This window comes from Lemur catta, chromosome 21, assembly GCF_020740605.2.
Source record: "Lemur catta isolate mLemCat1 chromosome 21, mLemCat1.pri, whole genome shotgun sequence".
NCBI classification, from domain to species: Eukaryota; Metazoa; Chordata; class Mammalia; order Primates; family Lemuridae; genus Lemur; species Lemur catta.
In genome coordinates this window covers 8,865,319-8,889,083 of record NC_059148.1, presented here as the reverse complement: position 1 = coordinate 8,889,083, position 23,765 = coordinate 8,865,319, and the positions used below count along the sequence as shown (strand labels likewise).

General features: G+C 46.7%; 1 protein-coding gene across 2 annotated transcripts in view; it reads left to right on the top strand.

Moving 5' to 3' along the window:
* UBE2L3 (ubiquitin conjugating enzyme E2 L3) overlaps window positions 1-23,765 on the top strand; it is a 42,436-nt gene that overhangs the window by 10,827 nt on the left and 7,844 nt on the right. Inside the window, exons 2-3 of one of the 2 annotated variants that reach the window (XM_045535132.1) lie at window positions 5,775-5,870; window positions 21,372-21,558. In XM_045535132.1, the coding sequence (XP_045391088.1) occupies window positions 5,775-5,870; window positions 21,372-21,558 (283 nt within the window). The remainder of the gene's footprint in view (window positions 1-5,774; window positions 5,871-21,371; window positions 21,559-23,765) is intronic. The other variant, XM_045535133.1, reaches the window with a different exon arrangement.

The following is a 23,765-nucleotide window of genomic DNA, read 5'->3' as shown; positions in this document are numbered from 1 at the left end:
GGTGGGGCCTAGGCACAGTTAGTCTCTCCCTCCTCCCCCACCCCCTGCCTGTGTGCATGTGAGTACTGAACACCCCCCTGGGCCCTCGGATGGATGCCCTGGCTGAGGGCCCGGTCCTGGTGCCAGTGCCCCAGCATTAGTAAAGCCTCCAGCCAAACCCACTTACTTGCTGCTTCCCTCACGCCCCTGATGATTTCTCTCCTGCGTCTGCACGTTTCCCACACACAAACACCTGTTCTCTTCTTTCTAGTAGTTCTCCTTTTCCGCTTCCTTTGAGGCCCATCTCAGAGCCTTTCTTCCACAAAGCTCTTTCCCCTCCGTTGGTGTCCGCTGGGCTTCCCTTGCTCTGGCCTGAAGATTCCTTAGAGCAGCATTTCTCAGGTCTTTTTACTCAGCTTCAACAGCCAAGAAGATGTTGTCAGCTTTACTTTCTGTAGTTAAGTGTCAAGCTTTGCTTTCTGCATTTTTTTTAGGAATATAACACACCTTTTTTCATTTAACAAATGTAAAATGACACGATGATATTGGATATCCTTGTTCACACTGTACAAGTGCCCTTGCATTGAGACCTACTGTCCACAGCATTGATCTGACATCTGAACCATCCCTGACTGGCCTCACTGATTATTTCTCTGTACCACCCTTCCTTCACCTGCTCCGGTGGCACTGGCTTCGGAGGACACCCAACAGGGCGTCTAGCACAGCCCTGTCCTGTGCAGGTGGCTTCTTGCTGACAGCCTCAGCCAGTGGCTACCTGCTTCCTTCCACCCACTTCAGGATCTATAATGACATGGCAACTTGCTGCCCATTGATCAGGGGGCTTGGGCCACATGCAAGTGGCATTAAATGCTAACAAAGTTGTGGTACTGAGCCAAAAGATGCCTGGAATAGCTAACACTTGTTGGCCCTGATTGTTTTTTCTTCACTCATTTAGAAAATTGAACCCCTCTTTTGCAGGTGAACCGTTTCACATTTGAAGACAGATACTATGACATCTTCAAATCTCTTCTCCAGGCCAAAAGTCCCTGGTTCTTTTGATTGTTTCTGGTAGGATAAGGTCCTTTTAGCTCTTGTCCTGAGCAACCTCCATTTGATGCGGTTTTCTGAAGTGTGGGTCCCAGACTGGATTTGGCATTTGGCTCTGAATAGCTCAGGGTGGCGTGGACATTAAACACGCACACACACCTTTGATCTAAACCAGCCAGTTTTTCATGCTGCTGCTAAGGCTCATGTCCTGTACCAGGTGAAGCATTAATTAACTCTTTGGAACCATGTCCAGGCCGTTACTGTATCTCTAAAAGAATTCCATTCTAATACTTGGGATGTTATTTCGTCTTTAAGGACTCTTAGAGACTTTTCAGTCCTCAGGCTTGTGAGCATTTGTTCCTCCCTGCATGTGTGGCACCTGACCATGTCTCTGTCCACTTGCTTCCCTCCAGGATGACTCCACGCTGCCGCTTCTTTAGTGTTAGACAGTCTCCGTAGCTCTTCTTGATCCAGCCTCTACTTACCTTTCTTGTCCAGAAATATAGTGGCTGTTGAGAGAAAGGAGCATCATGTTAACCAGGGCTCTGGGGACTTCTTAGAAGAAGGGGCGTTTGAGAAAGGCTTTGAAAGGTGAGCAGGTTTGGAACATGGGGCTGGGGATAGGCCAGCCAATTGTGGCCGTCCTGCCAGGAGACATCCTGGAAAAAAGATACAGAGGGAGGAAATCGCCAGGCTGACCTGGGATTCTGCGTACTGCCCATTTAGGCTACACCAAGGGGTATTAGTTGGGCTCATTGAGCTGGTTTCCTATATGTTTTTTTGTGCAGGAGGAGTTGTCTAGTGCTTTTGGATTTCTTAAAGAGGACTGTGACCACAAATTAGTGACTCCTGAGGGGTTCTCCAACCTAGCCTTGTGTGAGGATTACCTGGGAGATTTTGAACAGTTTTCTAGGCCTCATCGTAGACTCCCCCCAAAAGAAAGAGAGACTTTGTTAACTACTTTGCCAAAACTCAGGTGCATACACCTGTGCTGGGTGGCAGCGTGCTGGCAGTGTGGAGCAGTCTCCTGCTCTGGCCCTTGCTGGGGCCCGGGAGCCATCACTCTTGTGAATGCTTGCCAAGCTCTTGGGTAGCAGCCCCCTTCTGCCACCCAGAAGGCTGGATGGAATTTGGGGAATTGGCCTTTTCCTTTTTCAAGAGCTGGGCAGCACCCCTGAGTTCTTTCAGGTTCCCTCTATACCCTTAAATCCACTTCTGAGCTCAGCAGTGGACCTCGTTCTGAGAAGCGTTGTGCTCTTTCTCCGGGGCCACCTGCCCTGGCTAGGAAGCCTGCTGTCCCTGCCAGGGGAAGGAACGTGTGGGTTGGCTGGTTCTGCTTTCTCTCTGAACTCTTGTCTCTTGGTTTGTCAGTATTGCACCATCAGCCCTGAGCAGCTGACTCAGGCCACTTCTTGCTCTGAGTACAACTGAAACAAACCTTTGTGGGGGCATGTTTTGTAAGCTCCTGTCATTCTAAGCTTTGGTCTTCCTAACTCTGTTCTTCTAGAGCTGGGCCAGTTTTTCTTTGCAGGGTCTTTCTTCCATCATTTGTAGTATCCTTTTGAATTCAAACTCTTTGCATTTACATTAGTTTCTTTGCATTCTTCATTATCAGGACCATTCTCAGTTACAGGAGCACCGTTTTGCTTGAGGGTTTGCCGTCCTGAGGGTTTGAGTCATTTTGCCTTTTTGAGTCTGAGATCTTCAGATAAAAACTATCTTTTCTCTGAATGATTTGAATCCATCTTCTTGAAGTTGTTTTCCTCAGGACTTAGAGGCATGACGGGCATTTTGGGCTAAACATTTCCTGTCTGCAGGGCTGTCTTTTGCAATGCAGGACGTTTATTGTCCTGGCCACTGATAGCACTAGTGGTTCTCAGCTGGGGCTCCAGGGGACGTTGGGAAATCGAGGTGGGGCAGTGTCACAATGCCTGGCATCCATCTCGTGGGAAGGGCTCAGGATGCTCAGGTGCAGAGTCCTGCCTGGATGCTGGCAACACCCTGTTGAGAAACCCTCTACTATGGGGTGCTCAGCATTCCCTGAGGACGACAGGGCATGTTTATCTCCGTTTTTCTCACTTCTGCCTTCTAATCAGTTCTTCCTTACTGGTTAGAATTATGCAAAGGTGGGTGCCTCTTCTGTCTTTGGAGAGCTGAATTTAACAGCGAAGTGAGTTGAAAGTTTGCCTGGTAACCCTGCTTTGAGTTCTCTGAGCCTCCCAACTCTGCTGTCATTAGTGTCATTAGTGTGCCCATTCTTCTCCAGGGCAGGAGTGCTGTTATCTTGATGTCATGAATCTCCTTGATGCCACAGCACTGATAGGAGCCCTCCCTGCACCCCTGCCCACAGTGCTCTCTGCTTCCTCCCTTCATTCTGAGCGAGACACAGCTTTTCACTGCCATGTTGCCCTTGAGTCCCATCTTGCCCTATTTTTGTAATTCTTGTGAAATTTACCTTCTTGCATTTATTGCCCATACTTCATATTGTTAGCATGTGGATTTACAGGTTATTTTAACATTTTTTTTCTCCCATGGCTATTGGACATCGTCTCCAACATTATTCTTCTTTTTTAGTTGTCTAGTTTCAGAGTTCTAGCTGGAATGTTTTTTTCCTGGCTGTATTTGGTTTGAAGCATTTTGTTTGATAGGACTCAGGCCCTAAGGAACATGCATGATATCTTCTGTCCGTAGCCAAATGTCTTACTCTAATATCTTGAGCCAAGGACCAGAAAGCCAAAATGTAGCATTGGTACACTATTTATAGACAATCTTTCCATCACAGTTCCTTTTCTCCTTCCAAAGATCTGGCTTCCCATCCATTCGCTAACCTGGTCATTAAGCAAATGTTGGAGCACCGCTGTGAGCCAGGCCTGGCAGTGCTGGGGTTCCCTGACCCCTGCCCTTGTCAAGCCTATGTTGAGTTTGGGGAGTGGATGGAGTGGTAGTGTGGGCCTGGGACCTCTTCCCCTTCCTGAGTCTGCCTAGGCTGCATAATCCCCAGGGAGGTGTTTCTGATGAGTTCTGGGTTAGGAGGACCAGGTGGCAGGTTGGAGCGGTCCCTCAGGTTCCATGCTTTCCTCTCCTGTAGGCTCAGGAAGAGGGGCCAGGCCACCCCATCCCCTACCACTGGGCCCTCAGCCCCCGCCGCTGCTCCCTGTTCACAGCACTTTTGGGACTGTCTTAGAAATGGATCCATCCCTCGGCGCTGCAGCGCATTTCCTCTCACTGCGCAGCTTCTTAAAAATCCCATGTTCAGGCTCCACCCACACTTGCTGGACCAGAACTTCTGGGGCTGGGCCCAGGTCCAGGTGGCTGTGGTGGGCAGATAGGGTTGACAAGCACCCTGTGGGAGGAAACTCGTGCTTGTTGCCTGCCATGAGGCACCATCGTGTCCCAACTGTCGCTTCTGTGTGTTGGTTCATTTAATGCACTCTCCTTCTCTGGCTGCTCTGGGCCAGGCGCTCTGTGCATCCTCCAACTCTGTGACACTGGCTCATTTCCTGTTTCTGTGCCTGTGTAGCCCGTGTGCCTTACAAACTGCCGCTGTGTGATGGGACTGTAGGGTGCAGAGGCTCTTTTGGGCTTGCTGTGGGGGCGGATAGGAGCCCCTGCTCTTGTGAGCCGTGACACCCCACAAGGAGGGGCCTTCCCAGTTCTGGAGGGTATGTGGGCTGGGCCAGAGGAAGCAGCCTGGCAGAGGAGGCAAGGTTCAGCTGGGTGCTGCTCGGGCTGTAGGAGAGAAGGCACCTGAGAGGTGTGGAGGAGGCTGTCGTGCCAGATGCCAGGCTGAGGTGGCGGGGTGGAGTGGCGCTCCAGGGGTCTGAGAGTGGAAGATTGTTGGCAAGGCTGGTGTGCTGGTGGGAGGATGCACACTGGACGGCTTGGGTTATAACACCTGCCGGATGTTCACTTGAGGTGTTGGGAGGCAACAGGAGATGTTAGGCTGGTGCACAGTTGAAAATCAAGTGACAGACATCTCAGACATGTCCTGACGTCGTGAAGTTGCGCTTTGTGGATGAATTAGCATTTGCCACATTGACTGTTTATGTAATAATCACCCCTCATTATTTGCAAGGGGTCTTGTGGCTTGCAGCATGGCTTCCCCTTCATTTTCTGCAGCTCTAGGTCTTATTACCCCTGTTTAGCAACTGAGGAAACCGAGGTTCAGTGACGGTTTCCCGTCCCCTTCCCCATCCCAGCCTGGATAGTTCTTTTTGCTGCATGCCCACATTGTGGAGTCCTGAGATCGCTCTGGGTAGAGAGCTTTGTGGGTGTGCATCTGCCTCTGGTTTGCTCTTCATCCCAGTGTTACTCCTCTTTGTGTTCTCGGCATCTGATGCGTAGTCAGTGCTTAGTAAGTCTTGCCTGGAAGAAGTCGGGTCAATAGCACCTCAGTGTAGCTCCTGCTGCGTGTCTGCTGGTGCAGGGTGCTGGGGGTATTTAAACAGGCAGGTGAGCAACCCAGAGAGGAGGTGGTGCATCCACAGAAGCACGGTTCCCCCATCATGTCCAGGGGGTGCACTGAGGTGGGGGCCTTGGTCTGGGGCACGGGTAGAGGCAGCGACCTCATGGAGGGGACCACTGCGGCTCCATGCCTCCTTAACTACACCAGACACGGTCTGTCCCTCACTGCCAAATTATGTCATCGGTGGTGTCGTCACTTGGTTTAATTTGAGGGAGTCAGGAGGGATCTTAATATGTGGTGCTTTTCCCTATTTGACACCCGTTTATGCTTTGTTAATCAACAGGAGCTTGAAGAAATCCGCAAATGTGGAATGAAAAACTTCCGTAACATCCAGGTTGATGAAGCTAATTTATTGACTTGGCAAGGGCTTATTGTTCCTGTGAGTATTGAACACTTCCACTTCTTATCAGATTGTTCTTTAAGGTGATGTGTGTGCTGTTGGGCATATCTCTTTGCTCCTAAGTAGGTTCTTAGTCTAGGCAGCCAGCAGAGGCACAGAAGAGGGCTGTCCCTCTAGGGTGATAAGGCAGGGAGTGTAGCCTTGGGTTCCCAAGCAGAATCACATCTTTGCACTGGTTCTGTAAAATTCTGGGGGTCCTGAGCTTTCCAGATCTGTGGTTATCGACACAGGGAAACTGAGTATGTATCTCTGCTCCTGTTCTTTCCTGGCTTCCTGGCTCCTGTGTGCCTGGCCTTATCTGTCAGGAGGAGACCTTCTTTGACCTCTTGTGGGAGAAGGCAGCATTCCTATCAAGAGCTTCTGCCTTCCCCCTTGGTTTTGCATCTGTCTCTCTACCCTCTGGACACCTGTGGGGCTTTACTGCTGGTACCCTCCAACACATGTCTCCCACGTGTCTCAAATCCCTTTTCCCAATTGCCCACATGTTCCCCTCACCCCATGTCTTTTCTGGGGCTTGTGCCCCCCAGTGTCTGCCCCCACAGCCCAGCTCCCCATGTCTCTCAGACTCCTGCCTTCTGACAGACTTGAGCTCATCTTAACAGTGGCTGCCCTGGGCCTTCGTACCCTCTTGATGTCATGTCTGCTCTTTTCTCCATCCTTTGATCCCCTCACCTGTCAGACAGAGACTTGTCCTGTACTTAACTCTAGCTTGCAGGCCCCATTTCTCCCACCTCCCTGAAACTGCTTCACACCAAGCCCACGGGCTCCCCTCTGTTGTCACACCTCTGGCTCTGCAGCCCTGGGTCAGAGGCTATCGCTTGCCTCCCGAGCCTTTGGAGCCTGGGCAGTATCCCAGCCCCCAGTCCTGTGGCCAGCGTGACCCTCGCTTCTGTCCTGCTGCTGCGTCCTCCTCACTTTCAGACATGGGCCTCCTTAGTCTCCTGCCTTCCTCTCGGTCTGTTTTGTCTCTGGGGCCCCTACCTTAAGTTACTGTGCTGGGTGGGAAGGATTCCCCTACCTGTCTCCATTCCTGCTTTTTCTCCTGGACCTGTACCATCTGTCCACCAGGTAGCCTCACTTGGACGCTGGGTAGCCTTCCAGCCACCCTGGCTCACAACCTTGACCTTGTGCGTGAGTGTCCCCCATCTTTCCTGGTCTTCTACATCCACCCACCTTCTTTCTTCCTTTTCTTCCCTGCTTTGCCCACGGAGCCTCAGGCCCTTCCCTGTGTCTGACCCAGTCCTGCCTTTGTACATAATCTTTTTTTATGGGCAGATTGGCTACTTTGCCAAAGCAGAATGTAGAACGTGCTTGTATAGATGCTTTCTTCTTGATGCTGATTATGAGATCATGCCTTTTTTTTAAAAGTCCTCGGAACTTCATCAGTAAATACTGGACTTATAGTTTATTTTGGTAATTATTTGGATAACAAAGGAAAGATGTGCTTTGTAATGGTTTAGTACATGCTCAGAATGTTTAAACCTAGGAGTTTCCAGTCTACTTTTAAGATGAGTCCTTTAGATCTTAGGCTTGAAAGTTGGTGGGGCTTAGGGCACAGGGTGTGAGGGGCCAGCCTGTGACCACAGCTCTTAAATGCCATAGGGACCTGAGGATGGCCAGAACCATTAGACCACATGTCCCTTTTCTAATTGAGACTTTGTATTCTCCTGATAACGAGAAACAAGCGGTTAATCTGTGGCTCTTTGGTAAATGAGGAGAATGAATGTGTGGTTTTAAGCAGTAAGGCTTGGGCAGTCTCACCCTATATAGACTCAGTGGCCTGAGACCCTGCAAGCCGGCTCTGAGGGTGGCCTGCTGGTGGCAGGCTCTGCCCCAGCTCACGCCAAGGCCTCCCCTGGTTTCATGTTGGCAAAGCCTGTGGAACAGTGGGCCAAAGTCCCACTATGCCAAAGGGGGAGGCTGGGTGGTGGCATCCCAGTGTGCTTGGGCTGAGGCTTTGGGGAGTGTCTAGGCCACAGCCTCACCTTCCATTTGAGGAAGCTGGGCCTGGAGACAGTAAGCCACTGCCAGGACTGCTCTCATCCCTGCGCACACTGCCCTCTTCTCAGTCCCATCTGAGTCCCAAGCCCCTTGGGTTGGAATGAAGAGCATTACAAGGAAGCATTTCTTTCTTCCCCAGTTAAGGCATTCTGGGCAACTGACCTCCCCAGGGTCCCTACTTGTACCCCACACCTGGACCTCAGATCTTCTTGCATTGGAGGGACTGGACCAGCATGGGGACCTTCAACCCAGACTCTACTGAGGTCCACCCAGTTGGGGTGAAAGCAGAGCCAGGCTGATAGAGGAATGGCAGCCTAGCCCCAGGCCTGCACAGCAGGGTGCTGGTTCTTAGGAGCTGCCCAGTAAATGCCCTGGCTGCAGTGCAGAGAGGGGAGGGTGGATGGGAGGTGAGCACTTCCCAGAGACTCCGCGTTGTTACCATAGCAGCTCAGCTTTGTTCCCTTTATTTATTTTATTTTATACTTTTTTTCTTTTTGAGACAGAGACAGAGTCTCACTCTGTTGCCCGGGCTAGAGTGCTGTGGCGTCAGCCCAGCTCACAGCAACCTCAAACTCCTGGGCTCAAGCAGTCTTCCTGCCTCAGCCTCCCGAGTAGGTGGGACTACAGGCATGCACCACCATGCCCGGCTAATTTTTCTGTATATATTTTTAGCTGTCCATATAATTTCTTTCTATTTTTAGTAGAGACGGGGTCTTGCTCTTGCTCAGGCTGGTCTCGAACTCCTGAGCTCAAACAATCCGCCCGCCTCGGCCTCCCAGAGTGCTAGGATTACAGGTGTGAGCCACCGTGCCTGGCCTGTTCCCTTTAAATGTTTGGTTTTCTGGCCGGGCGCGGTGGCTCACTCCTGTAATCCTAGCACTCTGGGAGGCTGAGGTGGGTGGATCGCTCGAGGTCAGGAGTTCAAGACCAGCCTGAGCAAGAGCGAGACCCCGTCTCTACTAAAAATAGAAAGAAATTATCTGGCCAACTAAAAATCTATATAGAAAAAATTAGCCAGGCATAGTGGCGCATGTCTGTAGTCCCAGCTACTCGGGAGGCTGAGGCAGTAGGATCGCTTAAGCCGAGGAGTCTGAGGTTGCTGTGAGCTAGGCTGACGCCACGGCACTCAACTCTAACCTGGGCAACAAAGCGAGACTCTGTCTCAAAAAAACAAACAAACAAACAAATAAATGTTTGGTTTTCTATAAAATTTTTTTGTCTGGAATTCTGAGGTGAAGTCTAAGGAAGAAAGTATTACCCGTAATCCGCTGATCAAGACATTCAGTTCATCAGGCGGGTGTGGTGGCATGCACCTGTTGTCCCAGCTACTCGGGAGGCCAAGGCAGGAGGATCGCTTGAGCCCAGGAGTTTGAGGCTGCTGCAAGCAGTGATGAGCCTGGGTGACACAGTGAGACCCTGTCTCAAAAAAATTTTTTTAAATTCAATTCAGTAAGTTTTGGGGTGTTGCCTTTTAGAAACTAGGGGTATGGTGGTGAACCTTCTGGAAGCCTCTAGCCCAGTGAATGTATTCATTCTTAACCTTTAGCATAGTTCCTTCTAGCCTTTTTTAATGTAGTTTTTTATAAACCATTTCATAATTATTTCATACTTTCATACTTATTTAGTCATTGCCTTGAAACTCTTCATGAACATAATGTTTAATAACCATACTATATCTCATAATATTTGTCTGATCAGTTGTTTATTTTAATCTTTGTTTATTCTTTATTTTAGATTCTGGTTTTAAAATAGAGTATTCTGACCATTAGGATTGGAGTTATGCATAAGTTATGCATAAGGAGTGGACCATCTGTAGGGTTCTATGTATATATTGTTATTTTTTTTAATTTTTTTTTTTTTTGAGAGACAGAGTCTTGCTCTGTTGCCCAGGCTAGAGTGCCGTGGCATCAGCCCAGCTCATAGCAACCTCAAACTCCTGGGCTCAAACAATCCTCCTGCCTCAGCCTCCCAAGTAGCTGGGACTACAGGTGTGCACCACCACACCCAGCTAATTTTTTCTATTTTTAGTAGAGACAGGGTCTTGCACTTGCTCAGGCTGGTCTCAAACTCTTGAGCTCAAGCGATCCTCTGGCCTCAGCCTTCAGCCACCCAGAGTGCTAGGGTTACAGGCGTGAACCACCGTGCCCTGCCGAAAGTTTCTCCTTTTTAAAAAAAGTGTATATTTGCTTTAATTTTTTTATTTTGGTAAGATATATATAACATAAAATCTGCTATTTTAATCAATTTTAAGTATGTAATTCATTGACTTTAATTACATTTGTAGTGTTGTGCAACCATCACCATTATCTGCTTCCAAAATTTTTCATCATCCAAACAGAAACTCTGTACCCATGAAACAGTAACTCTTATTGCCCGTTCCCAACCCCTGGTAACCTTTAATCTACTATCTGCCTCTGTGACTTTGCCTATTGTAGATATTTCATATAAATGACATAGAATATTTTGCCTTTTATGTCTGGTTTATTTCACTTAGCACAGTGTTTTCAAGGTTCATTCATGTTGTAGTATGTATCAGGACATTAGTCCTTTTTATGGATGACTAATTATCATGGATATACCATATTGTGTTTATGCATTCATCTGTTGATGACCACTGGTTGTTTCTACCTTTTAGCTATGGTGAATGGTGCTCCTGTGAATGTTGGCATACAGGTGTCGCTTCAGTCCTTGAGTCCCTGTTTTTAATTCTTTGGGATGTATATGTAGGAGTAGAATTGCTGGATCATATGGTAATTCCATGTTTAACATTCTCAGGAACTGTCAAATTGATTTTCACAGTGGCTACAAACATCCTGTATATTCCCACTAGCAGCATACAGGGTCCCAATTTTTCCCACATCCTTGCCAACACTAGTTATTCTGCTTGTTTTTTTTTTTTTTTTTTTTTTTTTAGTTATAGCTATCCTAGTTGATGTGAAGTAGTATCTCTTTATGGTTTTGATTTCCATTTGCCTCAGGCTAAAGATTTTGAGCATGTTTTTGTGTGTTTATTATGTGCATATCTTTGGAAAAATGTCTATTTAAGTCTTTTTTTTTTCAGCTCTCTATTTAAGTCTTGTGCTCATTTTTAATTGGCTGCTTGTTTCTTGATTGTTGAGTTGTAGGAGTTCTGTATATTTTCTGGATATTAAACCCTTATCAGGGCTGGGCGTGGTAGCTCACGCCTGTAATCCTAGCACTCTGGGAGGCTGAGGCGGGAGGATTGCTTGAGGTCAGGAGTTCGAGACCAGTCTGAGCAAGAGTGAGACCCCGTCTCTACTAAAAAATAGAAAGAAATTTGGCTGAGCAACTAAAAATATAAAAAAAAAAATTAGCCGGGCGTAGTAGCACGCCTGTAGTCCCAGGTACTTGGGAGGCTGAGGCAGGAGGATCCCTTGAGCCCAGGAGTTTGAGGTTGCTGTGAGCTAAGCTGACACCAAGGCACTCTACCAGGCAACAGAGTAAGACTCTGTCTCAAAAAATAAATAATAAATAAGTAAACCCTTATCAGGTACATGGTTTGTAAATATTTTCTCCCATTCTGTAGGTTACCTTTTCATTCTTGATGGTGTCTTTTTTTTTTTTTTTCTTCTTCTATCAGAACACAGTCTCATTCTCTTACCCAGACTGGAGTGCAGTGGTGTGATCATAGTTCACTGCAACCTCCAACTCCCAGAGTTGGAGTGAACCTCCTTTTTTCTAAGAGTTTTATAGTTTTAGCTCTTAAATTTGGGTCTTTGGTCCATTTTGAATTAATTTTTTTTTTTTTTTGAGACAGAGTCTCACTCTGTTGCCTGGGCTAGAGTGGCATAGCGTCAGCCTAGCTCACAGCAACCTCAAACTCCTGGGCTTAGGCGATCCAACTGCCTCAGCCTCCCGAGTAGCTGGGACTACAGGCATGCACCACCATGCCTGGCTAATTTTTCTGTATATATTTTTAGCTGTCCATATAATTTCCTTCTGGTTTTAGTAGAGACGGGGTCTGGCTCTTGTTCAGGCTGGTCTCGAACTCCTAAGCTCAAACAGTCTGCCCCCCTGGGCCTCCCAGAGTGCTAGGATTACAGGCGTGAGCCACCATCCCCGGCCTGAATTAATTTTTTATATATTGTGTAAGTAAGGTCAGGGTCCAACTTCATTTTTTTCATGTGGCTATCCAGTTTTCCCAGTACCGTTTGTTATAGAGATTCTTCTTTCCCACTGAGTGGTCTTGGCATTCTTGTCAGAAATCAGTTGAGAATATATGTGGGAGTTTTATTTCTGAGCTCTCAATTCTGTTCTGTTGGTCTGTTTGTCTATCATTATGCCAATACCACACTGTTTTGATTACTGTAGTTTTGTAATAAGTTTTGTTTTGTTTTGTTTTCTTGAAACAGAGTCTCACTTTGTTGCCCAGGCTAGAGTGCCCTGGCATCAGCCTAGCTCACAGCAACCTCGAACTCCTGGGCTCAAGCAATCCTCCTGCCTCAGCCTCCCAAGTAGCTGGGACTACAGGCATGCGCCACCATGCCTGGCTAATTTTTTCTATATACTTTTAGTTGTCCAGCTAATTTCTTTCTATTTTTAGCAGAGATGGGGTCTTGCTCTTTCTCGGGCTGATCTTGAACTCCTGGCCTCAAGTGATGCGCCTGCTTCAGCCTCCCAGAGTGCTGGGATTATAGGCGTGAGCCACCGCACCCAGCCCTATATAATTCTTTTAATACACAGCTGAATTTGGTTTGTTAGCATTTTGCTGAGCATTTTTGTATCAAAAATCACAAGGATTATAGTCTATAGTTTTCTTTTCTTGTAGTGGCTTTGTTGTCAGGGTAATGCTGGCCTTAGAGGATGAGTTAGGAAATGTTCCCCCCTCTTTAGTTTTTTGGAAGAGTTCAAGAAAGATTGGTGTCAATTCTTTAAATGTTTGGTAGAATTCACCAGTGAAGCCATCTGGCTCAGGACTTTTCTTTGTTGTGAGTTTTTGATTACTGATTCAATCTCCTTACTAGTTACAGATCTATTTAAATGTTTTATTTCTTCTTGTGTCAGTTTTGGAAGATTGTGTGTGTCTAAGAATTTATCCATTTCATCTAGGTTATCTAATTTGTTGGCATACAAGTGTTCATAGTCTTCTCTCATAATCCTTTTTATTACTGTAAGATTGGTAGTAATGTCCCCACTTTGATTTCTTTCTTTTCTTTTTTTCCTTTTTGAGACAGGGTCTCACTCTGTTTCCTGGGCTAGAGTGCAGTGGTATCATTGTAGCTCACTGCAACCTCAAACTCCTGGCACAAGCGATCCTCCTGCCTCAGGCTCCTGAATAGCTGGGACTACAGGTGCTCACCACCATGCTTGGCTTGTTTTCTGTTTTTTGTGAAGATGGGGTCTCGATGTGTTGCTCATAGTAATCTTGAACTCCTGGCCTCAGGTGATCCCCTTTGCCTCCCAGAGTGTTTGGATTACAGGCATGAGCCACCATGCCTGGCCCCCACTTTCATTTCTGGTTTTAGTAATGTGAGTTTTCTCTCTTTTTCCTTTAGTGAGTCTAGCTAAAGTTTTGTTGTTTTGTTGATATTTTCAAAGAACCAACTTTTGCGTTAATTTTTTCCCTTTTTTCTTTCTTTTTTTCCTCTCCATTTATCTCTCCTTTATTTCTTATCATATGTATTTTTTTCTCCTAGCTTTGTGTTTAGTTTGCTCTTTTCTTGTTCCTTAAAGTGTCCAGTTAGGTTACTGATTTGAGATCTTTCTTCTTTTTCAATGTAGTTACTTATAGCTATAGAGTCCCTGTGAGCACTACTTCTGTTGAATCCCTTATGTTTTGGTATGCCATGTTTTCTTTTCCTTTTTTTTTTTTATTTCCGCATATTATGGATGTATAAATGTTTAGGTTACATATATTGCCTTTGCCCCAACCTAGTCAGAGCTTCAAGCGTGTCCATCGCCCAGACTGCGCACCGCACCCATTAGGTGTGTATGTACCCCTTCTCCCCCCAGTATGCCATGTTTTTATTTTCGTTTGTCTCAAGGTATTTTCTGATTTCCCTGTGGTATCTTCTTTGACCCATTGGTTATTCAAGAGTATGTTTAATTTCCACATAATTGTGAGGTTTTTCTGTTCTGTTTTGATTTCTAGTTGCATTCTTTTGTGGTCAGAAAAGATGCTTAGTATGATTTTGATCTTTTTAAGTGTATTAAGACTTGACTTGTGGCCTAATGTGGACAGTGTTTATGTGCTAGTGAGAAGAATTTATATTCTGCTGCTTTGATAGTGAGGTATTGAAGTCTTTATTATTTTAGAACTATTTCAGGTCTGCGGCCATACCACCCTGAACGCGCCCGATCTCGTCTGATCTCGGAAGCTAAGCAGGGTCGGGCCTGGTTAGTACTTGGATGGGAGAACTATTTCAGAACATATTACTTCTTCAGTTCTGTCGATTTTTGCTTCATCTGTTTTGGGGCTCTGTTGTTAGTTGTGTGTGTTTATAATTCTTAGATCTTCTTGATGGGTTGAATCTTTTATCCATATATAATGTACTTTATCTCTTTTAATCTTTTTGGAATTAAAATCTATTTTGTCAGATAACAATACAGCCACTGCAGCTCTCTTTTGGTTACTACTTGCATGGAGTATACTTTCCCATCCTTTTACTTCTAACCTCTTTGTGGCTTTGTATATAAAGTGAGTCTCTTGTAGACAGCATATAGGTGGCCCATGTTTTTAAATTTATTCTGGCAGCCTCTCTCTGTCTCCCCCCTACCCCTCTCTTTTTCAATACATCATGATGTTCAATGGCATCCTCTCTTAAGTGAAGAGTGTATGTCATTCACATTTTAAGTAATTAAAAAAAGACTTATTTCTGGCTTTTAGCTCTTTGTTTGCTGGATGTCTTATATGCTTTTTCCCCTCAGTTCCTCCATTACTGCCTTTTTAAAATATTTAGTTGATTTTTCATTATGTACCATTTGGATTCCCTTCTTTCCTCTGTGTTTATTATTAGAGTTATCTTGGGGATTTCAGTTGACTTCTTTAACTTATAACCACCAGTTTGAATAATACCAACTTAATGTCAATAGTGTCCAAACATTGTCCTCTACATCTTTGTTCCGCCGTTTTTTATGGTGTGAGCCACTGTGTTCAGCCAGCACATTTCGACTTGGAAGAGTCACGTTTCAAGTACACACTAACCAGGTATTGGACGGTACAGGTTTAGACTAGGCAGGATTTACAGTCCCTGACTGGGATCACAAGAAAGGATTAGTGCACACACAAAACTGGGGTTTTGCCAGTGTGGCGGGGGTGGTGGTGGTGGCTTTTTTTGGCTGGGTGACTTGTTGGTGTCTGCTCTGGTTCACCAGCGCCACCGTGCCCCCGTTATTTGTGCACTCCTCAGCACTCGCCTTTTGCTTTATAACTTGTGGTGTAGCTGTCTAGCTCAGCGGGTTTCCGTTCAGGCAGAGGGCTCTGTTTGTCTTTTTCCCTCCTATCTCTGCATCCCCAGAACTATGTGTTATATGTAATAGGCACCCTACAGTTTGTCAGTTGCATTTGTAGTTCTTAGAGCAGTGTTTCTCAGTGGGAGTGCATTGCAGACTGCCTTTTGATGTGTGCATGTGGGTTATTTGTGTGGAATTGTCCCTGTCTTGTGTCCACTAGATGCCAGTAGCCACCCTTGGCCTTGCTGTGCCTGGCTGTCCTTGTTGAAATTTAATGGAAATTATGATTTTAAATTTATTTTATTTTAATTTATTTATTTTTAAGAGATAGGGGCAGGGCATGGTGGCTCACGCCTGTAATCTTAGCACTCCGGAAGGCCAGGGCAGGAGGATTCCTTGAGGTCAGGAGTTTGAGAGCAGCCTGAGCAAGAGAGAGATCCCATCTCTACAAAAAAGAAAAACTTAGCATGCCTGTAGCCCCAGCTACTCCCGGGGCTGAGGCAGGAGGATTGCTTGAGCCCAAGTAACTGGGACTACAGGCACACACCACTATGCCTGGCTAATTTTTAAAATTTTTTGTAGAGATGGTGTCTCACTATGTTGCCCAGGCTGCTCTCGAACCCTTGGCTTCAAGCAATCCTCTTCTCTCTGCCTCCCAGAGTTCTGGGATTACAGGCATGAGCCACTGCGTGTGGCCTGATTTTAAATTTAGATATAATTCAGAAGGTAGTTTAGTTTGAAAGATTGGAAAACCAGTCTTTCCTACTAATATTTATCTTTGAAGGGAATGTGCTTGAACTCTTAAATGTTGAAGTTGTCATTGCCAAAGAACTATACTATGACTGCTTCTCGGCCTTTTGGCTAAGATCAAGTGAAGTATACTACGAAAAGTCCCACAAACCAAATTGTTGAAAACAGCACAGTCATCTTCAGAAACCAAAATTAGCATAAGATAAATCTGCTGATTGAGCAGATTTTGTGATTCAAATAACCAGAAAGCTTGTTTTCAAAATAGATGGGAGAGAATAAATACTTAAAGGCAATTTGCAAAGGGCAAGGACATAGTCCCTGTGCAGAAGACCCATGAACTAGGCCGGGTGCGGTGGCTCACACCTGTAATCCCAGCACTTTGAGAGGCCAAGGCAGGAGGATCACTTGAGGCCAGGAGTTTTAGACCAGCCTGAGCAACATAGCAAAACCCCCATCTCTACAAAAAAATTTTTTTAAAAAGTCAGACGAGGCCGAGCGAGGTGGCTCACGCCTGTAATCCCAGCCCTCTGGGAGGCCGAGGCGGGTGGATCGCTCAAGGTCAGGAGTTTGAGACCAGCCTGAGCGAGACCCCGTCTCTACTAAAAATAGAAATAAATTGTCTGGCCAACTAAAAATATATATAGAAAAAATTAGCCGGGCATGGTGGCACATGCCTGTAGTCCCAGCTACTCGGGAGGCTGAGGCAGTAGGATCGCTTAAGCCCAGGAGTTTGAGGTTGCTGTGAGCTAGGCTGATGCCACGGCACTCACTCTAGCCCGGGCAACAAAGTGAGACTCTGTCTCAAAAAAAAAAAAAAAAAAAGTCAGACGTGTAAAAAAAAAAATCCATGAACTTATCTTCTGACAAAATTAGAGAGTGGATCACGAAGGTTTAAGAGCATTGAAACCAGCCTGGGGCACTCAGAGCAGGGCAGCTGCCCTCCTTGTTCCCCTATAACAAAGTGACTGAACTGTGGGGGACAGGTCTAAGCTGGGCGTCCTCGGGGCAGGAAAGCTTGGGCTTTGGTAACCTGGTGGGTGAAAAAGGCTTAGGGAAAGGTTGCTGCTGGGGGGGTCACTGCCAAACTGGACAGAAGTTGTATCAGTGCATGAGCCTTCAGTCTACGTGACGCCTCTAGTGAAGAAAGGACAGCATGTTCATTAGAGCCAAACCAGGATCCTGCTGTTTGAGTCAAGTCAGCTGTGAGTCCTGCATGTGAGGTCAGTCGGCCAAGCACACACCGTGGGGACAAACCAGGGCAGCAGTCAAGTCAGGCAGCCGGAAGATTGCCCTGATGTCCTCTGTGGCTGCCAGAGAGTTATGTGGTGGCTGTCATTGCTTCATAGTGCTGACACAAAACTGACTTCTGTGGGGTGGTTGAAGGTCTCAGGGTTCTTTACTTGGAGAGGGGAAGACATGAAGTGGAATGGGGCTTTAGGAGTCTTGAAGGGTTGCTGTGGGAAAGAAAGATTAGATTTGATGAGAGGGCTAGGGCTAGGACTAGGACATGTGGGTGGAAGACCCCAGCTGGTTTAGTGCCACATGGCAAAGAGCTTCCTCTTGGGTTTAGTTGCCACAGAATGGCTTTGTGCCTTAGGAGGTGTCAAGAACTGTGAAGGATCTGAGATTTCTACCCTACTTGCAAGTGAACAGGGTAGCCCGCCAGTTTATTGGATGTTGGCAGAAGATGCGAGAGTTCTTGGACAGAGACAAAGGACAGTTTATTACTCACAGTGCATCAAGCGGGATGAGCATCAGCATATTGCATCAGTTCCCCTTGTGCCCAGGTCCCGCAGTGGTGACAAGGGTGGATATGGTGGGTTGTGCTGCAAGAGAGGAAGCCTGATTTTAGGGGTCTCAAGCCAATCGCTCAGCCTCCACCTCAGTTGCCACATTTCCAAATGTGGGTGACAGCAGCACCTGCGTCCGGATGGGTAGCAGATGGGACAGAAAAGCACCCAGCATATAAGTGCGTGATAAACTTTGGTCAAATCTTACTTGCAGGTATACATATAATGACTAGAAGCAAATGCAGGAAAATGTGGTTTTTTAGGGCAAAAGGTGTACAGAAATGTTTTCTTTCTTTTTGATGTTTCTTAACCATACTATTTATAAAATAATAAAATTCACTTTAAAACCAGTCACTTTCTGTATAAAGGGAAAATGGATAAAGCGTCTCCTGGAATTTAGACATAGATTGAATGAAATTTTTAAAAATATATGTTTGGTTAATCACCTGTAGCACCTTTGGGAAAGAGATAAGTGAAATTTATAGTTCATGAACTAATTTAGGGCATGTAAAATTATCAGAAGAAACTTTTAGATCTTAAAAGATTTGCTGGAACAGCAATATGAGCTTAAGGGAGTATAGGCCAATCAGATAACAGAAAAGCACTGGTCACATGTGAGGGCAATGCTGAAATCTTTGTCGGCTTGATACTGAAGTGTTGTGGCTTAGGTTTGAGGCAAATTCCTGAAAAGTTACATAATATTTTTCTACAACAAAACCATGTTTTTTCAGTAGCAGCCCTTGTTATTTCTGAGCTGCCTTCCCACAGGATAAGTTTAGCTCTGGAAAGTAGAAATTCACTTGTAGAGCTTTAGGCCTTTACCCAACAGTTGATCGTCTGTTGTAATTTTTGCATACCTCTTTCATCAAAAATAACTGGGATGGACGGACAGTCTTTTGGCCATCCGCAGAGCCCCAGACCAGGAAGGAGGCTCAGAGAAGTTAAGGTGAGCTTGGGTTCCTGAGCAGTGAGAGGCCTAGTGGCCTCTTGTCACAACAGACCTACATCTCTTGAGCTTTGCCCATGTGCCAGGCCTGCGTCTCTCATCATCATTAACTCTGGGTGCAGACTGCTGTTACTCCCATTTCACAGATGTTCAGGAACGTTCCCACCCTCGCTAGGCCAGGAAGAGGTAGAGCTGAGGTTAGTCAGGCCTGCTAACTCAGGACTGGCTGGCCTCGCTTACCCTTGTGTCCCAGCTCCTAGCACAGGACCTGGCACATGGTGGGCGCGGGGCACATTGGTCAGTCCTGTAGTAGATATCACCAGCCAAAAGTCATACAGGAAAGGCTGTTTTCATGTGGCTCAGGCAGTGTAAATGACAATGATGCTTACTTAGCTCCTCCTCTGCCCCGCAAATTTAATTTTCCCCTTAAAAACTAAAAGCAGTATTTCTCAGTTGCCCTATTAACTCGTTAGTAACAAGAGAGTCTAACCCTACTGAGTGGAGCGGTTTGGGGTGGGCAAACATGATGAAGCTTGGAGGGTCTGCCGCGTAACCTTCTGGACAGTGGTTTAGAGAACCCTGTGTTTCCTAAAGAAGACATTAGGGAAGGTGGTGTTTTTGTGTGTGTGTGTTTAATTGAGAGACAGTCTTGCTCTGTCACCCAGGCTGGAGTGCAGTTTCGGTATCAGAGCTCACATAACCTCTAACTCCTAGACTCAAGCAGTCCTCCTCCTGCCTCTGCTTTCCCAGTAGCATGTACTACAGGTGTGCACCACCATGCCCAACTACTTTTTCTATTTTCTATAGAGATGGGGTCTTGCTTGTTGCCCAGGCTGGTCTCGAACTCCTGGTCTCAAGCAATCCTCCTGTCTTGGCCTCCCAAAGTGCTGGGATTACAGTCGTGAGCCACCGCACCTGGCCAGGAAAGATTTTGTTGGTATAACAATCCTGTCTTAACCTTTCCTAGGTGTGTGCAGGTTCTCCCAGTACACGGCCTGGTCTGCCCACAGCATCCGCACTCTTCCTGGCACCCAGTCTCCACCTTCTTGACAAGCCTCCCCACAGATTAATCTTTCAACAATGGCTTCAGCTGCTCAAGGGGTGGTTTAGGCCCTGAAGTTTGGCCTTAGCAGCCCTGTGGCCACACTGCCTACCCACAGCCTCCCATTGTGCCTTGTGCTGTGCCTTCCGGGCCCCTGCCATCGTAGGCTTTAGTCCTCGATGCCTCCCTTCCGTGGACAGGGCTGGTGCGTGCCAGTCCCGCTCTCCAGCAGGGGAGCTCTGTTTACTGGGAGTGCCCACCTAGGCCGGGGCTTGAGGATGTGGGGCTGTGATGCGGGAGCTGCTGAGAGTGTTCCTGGGCCCTCTGCAGAGCCTGGCTTTTTCTTCAGGTTAGGTGTGCCACGGCAAGCCAGGGTGGGAACCCAGGAGGGCAGGGTACGGGGGAATGCAGGCCAGTGTGAAGGGCTCCCTCAGCTCTGGAGACGGGCAGGGTCGGGGAGAGGCCTGAAGGCTCTTTCCTGGGTCATCCCTCAGAGGATCCTTCGGTCTTCAGAGCGTACAGGCCCTAAGGGCTAGATCATTATTCAGCGCTGGAAAGAAATGAGCAGTCAAGTCACGCAAAGACACGGAGGAACCTTAGGCACGTACTAGTAAGTGAGAGAAGCCACCCTAGAAAGGCTGTCTAGTCCGTGGGGCTGCTGCTACAGAATACTGCTGAACTGTGTAGCTTTTGTCTGTCCAGTTCAGACTTAGTAAAAAAATAATATAAACAAAAAAGACAAAACCTGGGTAGCCTATGGACAACAGAAATTTATTTCTCACAGTTGTAGAGGTTGGGAAGTCCAAGATCAAGGTGCTGGCAGATTTGGTGTCGGGCAGAGGCCTGCTTCTTAAGTGGTGCCATTTTCACCATGATAAAAGGGGCAGGGCAGTTTTTGGGGGCCTCTTCTGAAGTGTGGACACTGATTCTATCATGACTTGAGCACCTTCCCAGTGGCCGCACCTCCTACCACCATCACGTTAGTGGTTAACTTTAAACATAGGAATTTGGGGGAGACTTTCAGACCATAGCAGCTACATACTGTATGATTCCAACTATCATGTCAGATGACCACACAAAACCCATAGAACATGCAACACCCAGTGAGAACCGTAATGCAAACGAGGGGCTCTGAGTGGTAATGATGTGTCAATGTATGTTCATCACTTGTAGCAAACTTTCCCCTCTGGCAAGGGATGTTGGTAGTGGGGGAGGCTGTGCATAGGGCGGGCAGGGAGTACATGGAAACTTCTGTACTTTCCTCAATGCTAGAAGCCAAAAGTTGCTCAAAAAAGTAAAGTCTTCTTATTAAAAGGCATAAAGAGACCAGAACATCAGTCTCAGACCTTTTCATGGTTTAGCAGATATCCTGCTCTATAAATACTGATTAATTGCTGGGTTGTCCTAAAGGTGACAGGGCTTCAATTGTTAGGTCACTTGAAATAAATTAACTTTTCAAGTAAACAACGGAACATTTCTTTCTTGGCTATGAGGGTCTGTGAACTGCGGTGTGTTCATTTTGATCTCTTTCTTTCCAGGACAACCCTCCATATGATAAGGGGGCCTTCAGAATCGAAATCAACTTTCCAGCAGAGTACCCATTCAAACCACCGAAGATCACGTTTAAAACAAAGATCTATCACCCGAACATCGATGAAAAGGGGCAGGTCTGTCTGCCAGTAATTAGTGCTGAAAACTGGAAGCCAGCAACCAAAACTGACCAAGGTAAGGCCTGCTCCTGTGTCTTCCTGGGACGGGGCTCTTGTGGGGATGCTGTGGGTGGGGGCTCAGGGTCCCTTCCAATGCCACGTCAGAGTCCAGAGAACTTCTGCTGTACCAGCTCACATGCATGCAAAAGTACTGCTGAGGTCCCACTAGTCCTCGTGGGGATGGCTGGTCTCAGTTGAACTGTTGACCTGTACAAGAACAGAGGAGGCCCCTCCTGTGCTCAGCATTCGGTGGCCTGCAGCCCAGTGGGGACACATGGACAAGCCCAGCAGTTTGCTGCCTGTGCAGTGAGGGGGTGTGGGCACTGGTCCCTGGAAGGGGAAGGTAGAGTGGGGTTTAAGGTAGCTTCATGTAGCAGGTAGCACTGAACTCACTTTAAGGAAGGAGGAGGTTGAAAGAAGGGCATGAGCCCACCTGTGGCTCAGAGTGGCTGGTGTGGGAGGAGGAGGCAGTGTCAGACTTGAGGGTGATGTTCCCAGACACAAGCACACAGTTGGCTTTAGTGGGCCTGGGACTCCTGGAATTGGATGTCACTGTGTGTTGTCATGTGTCTGGGTGTGCCTCTGTGAATATACACATGCTTATTTTTTTGGGAAAAGTATTTGATTCAGTGTTGTGGTTATCCTCCCTCTTGTCCCCTGGGAGTAACTAGACTTTGTTATGGACTGTGTCTAGTTTTTATTTAATTCTATACTTTCTTTTGAAGTCCCAATCTGATCCTTTTTGTTGGCTTTGTTAAAAGTAAGTACTTCAACCAATATAAGTTCTGCTTAAAAAGGGTGGATGAAACTGACCTTTGAGAGGCTGCAGGTGGAGTGTTTTAGTGACTGAGAGATACCTGGGAAGGTGGAGTTGAAAGCCTTTCACAAGAAAAGTGGAGCCTCGTTCACTGGAAGTAATGGCCGTGGACAGTGTCCATTGGACTCACACGCTGAGTGTAGAAAGGAGTGGGTGCTACACGTTCAGTCAGCAGAGCTCTCTGGTGGGCTTGGCACTGGGTTATGCACAAGTTGATGTTTATAAAAGCTGACCACGGTTCTCCTCAGTGTACATGGCCTGGTTTCTTTTCTATACAAACTGCTAGCTCTGTGTTGAAGCTGCATTTGTTCCAGAGTGTCTTGTCAGCCCTCGCACAACTCCTGGGCTCCTTGCTGAGTTGTGTCTCTGTTAAACCATTGTGACTGGGGAGGGGGAGTCCTTCCAGGCCAGGCTGCCCCGGAAAGCCGTGCACCTCACTCTGTATCCACAGAGAGTTCAGGGGCAGGGTCTCAGGAGATGGGTACACGTGTTTGCTACTTCTCACGGGGGCCGGGGGGAGTACTGCAGAGCTATGGCAGGATTATTCCAATTTGCAGCTTCACATCTAGGTGCATAGTCAGAATGCTCTGCTTTTTCAGATTGTGGCTGTTGGTTTTGGGGGTTTGTTTTGTTTTGGTTTTGTTTTTTGGTCAAAGAGCCAGATAACTTAGGGGTGGCTTCATTCTTTTGTGAAGTGTACTATATTGACTTATGATTTTTAAGGTAAAAATTTTGGTGCAGGTGCTATTCTGTGTGCAGTGACAGGCAGAATCAGAATTGTTATTTTGTGATTTGAGACAGTTAAGGTTCCTTCCTAGAAAATTATTCTGTAGATTCTCCATAGAATGGCCTTGATCCCATCCTCACATACATCAAGAATATTTTCCCTTTCTTGCTTTTATCTCTTGGTTAAAAAGAAGAAGAATGTTGTCCCTGCCACTTGATGCCAGGTTCTTATGTTCCTATTATCTATTACTGCATACAACCCTCCTCGGGAACTTAGTGGCTTAAAGTAACAACAGTTTATTATTTTCTTATTTTGTAGGTTGGCCAGGCTCAGCTGGGTGGTTTTATAGCTGGTTGTTTCTGAGGTCACTCCTGTAGCCATGGTGAGCTGGACACTCAGCTGGGGCTGCGATGTGCCAGTGGGAGTCATTGGCATGTGTGACAGTTAGTATTAGCTAAGGTACCTTGGTTCTCTTTGTGGCCTTTTATTCTCCACGAGGCTAGTTTGGACCTCTTCATAGCATGGTGGTCTCAAAGGTCCAGGGTAAAAGCAGAAGCTGCTCTGCTACTTACGGCTCAGACGGAGAACTGGTACAGTGTCACTTTTACTGCATTCTGTTGGTCAAACAAGTCCAGGTTTAACAAGCGAGGAAATAGACTTCTTTTGACCAAAGGAGTGG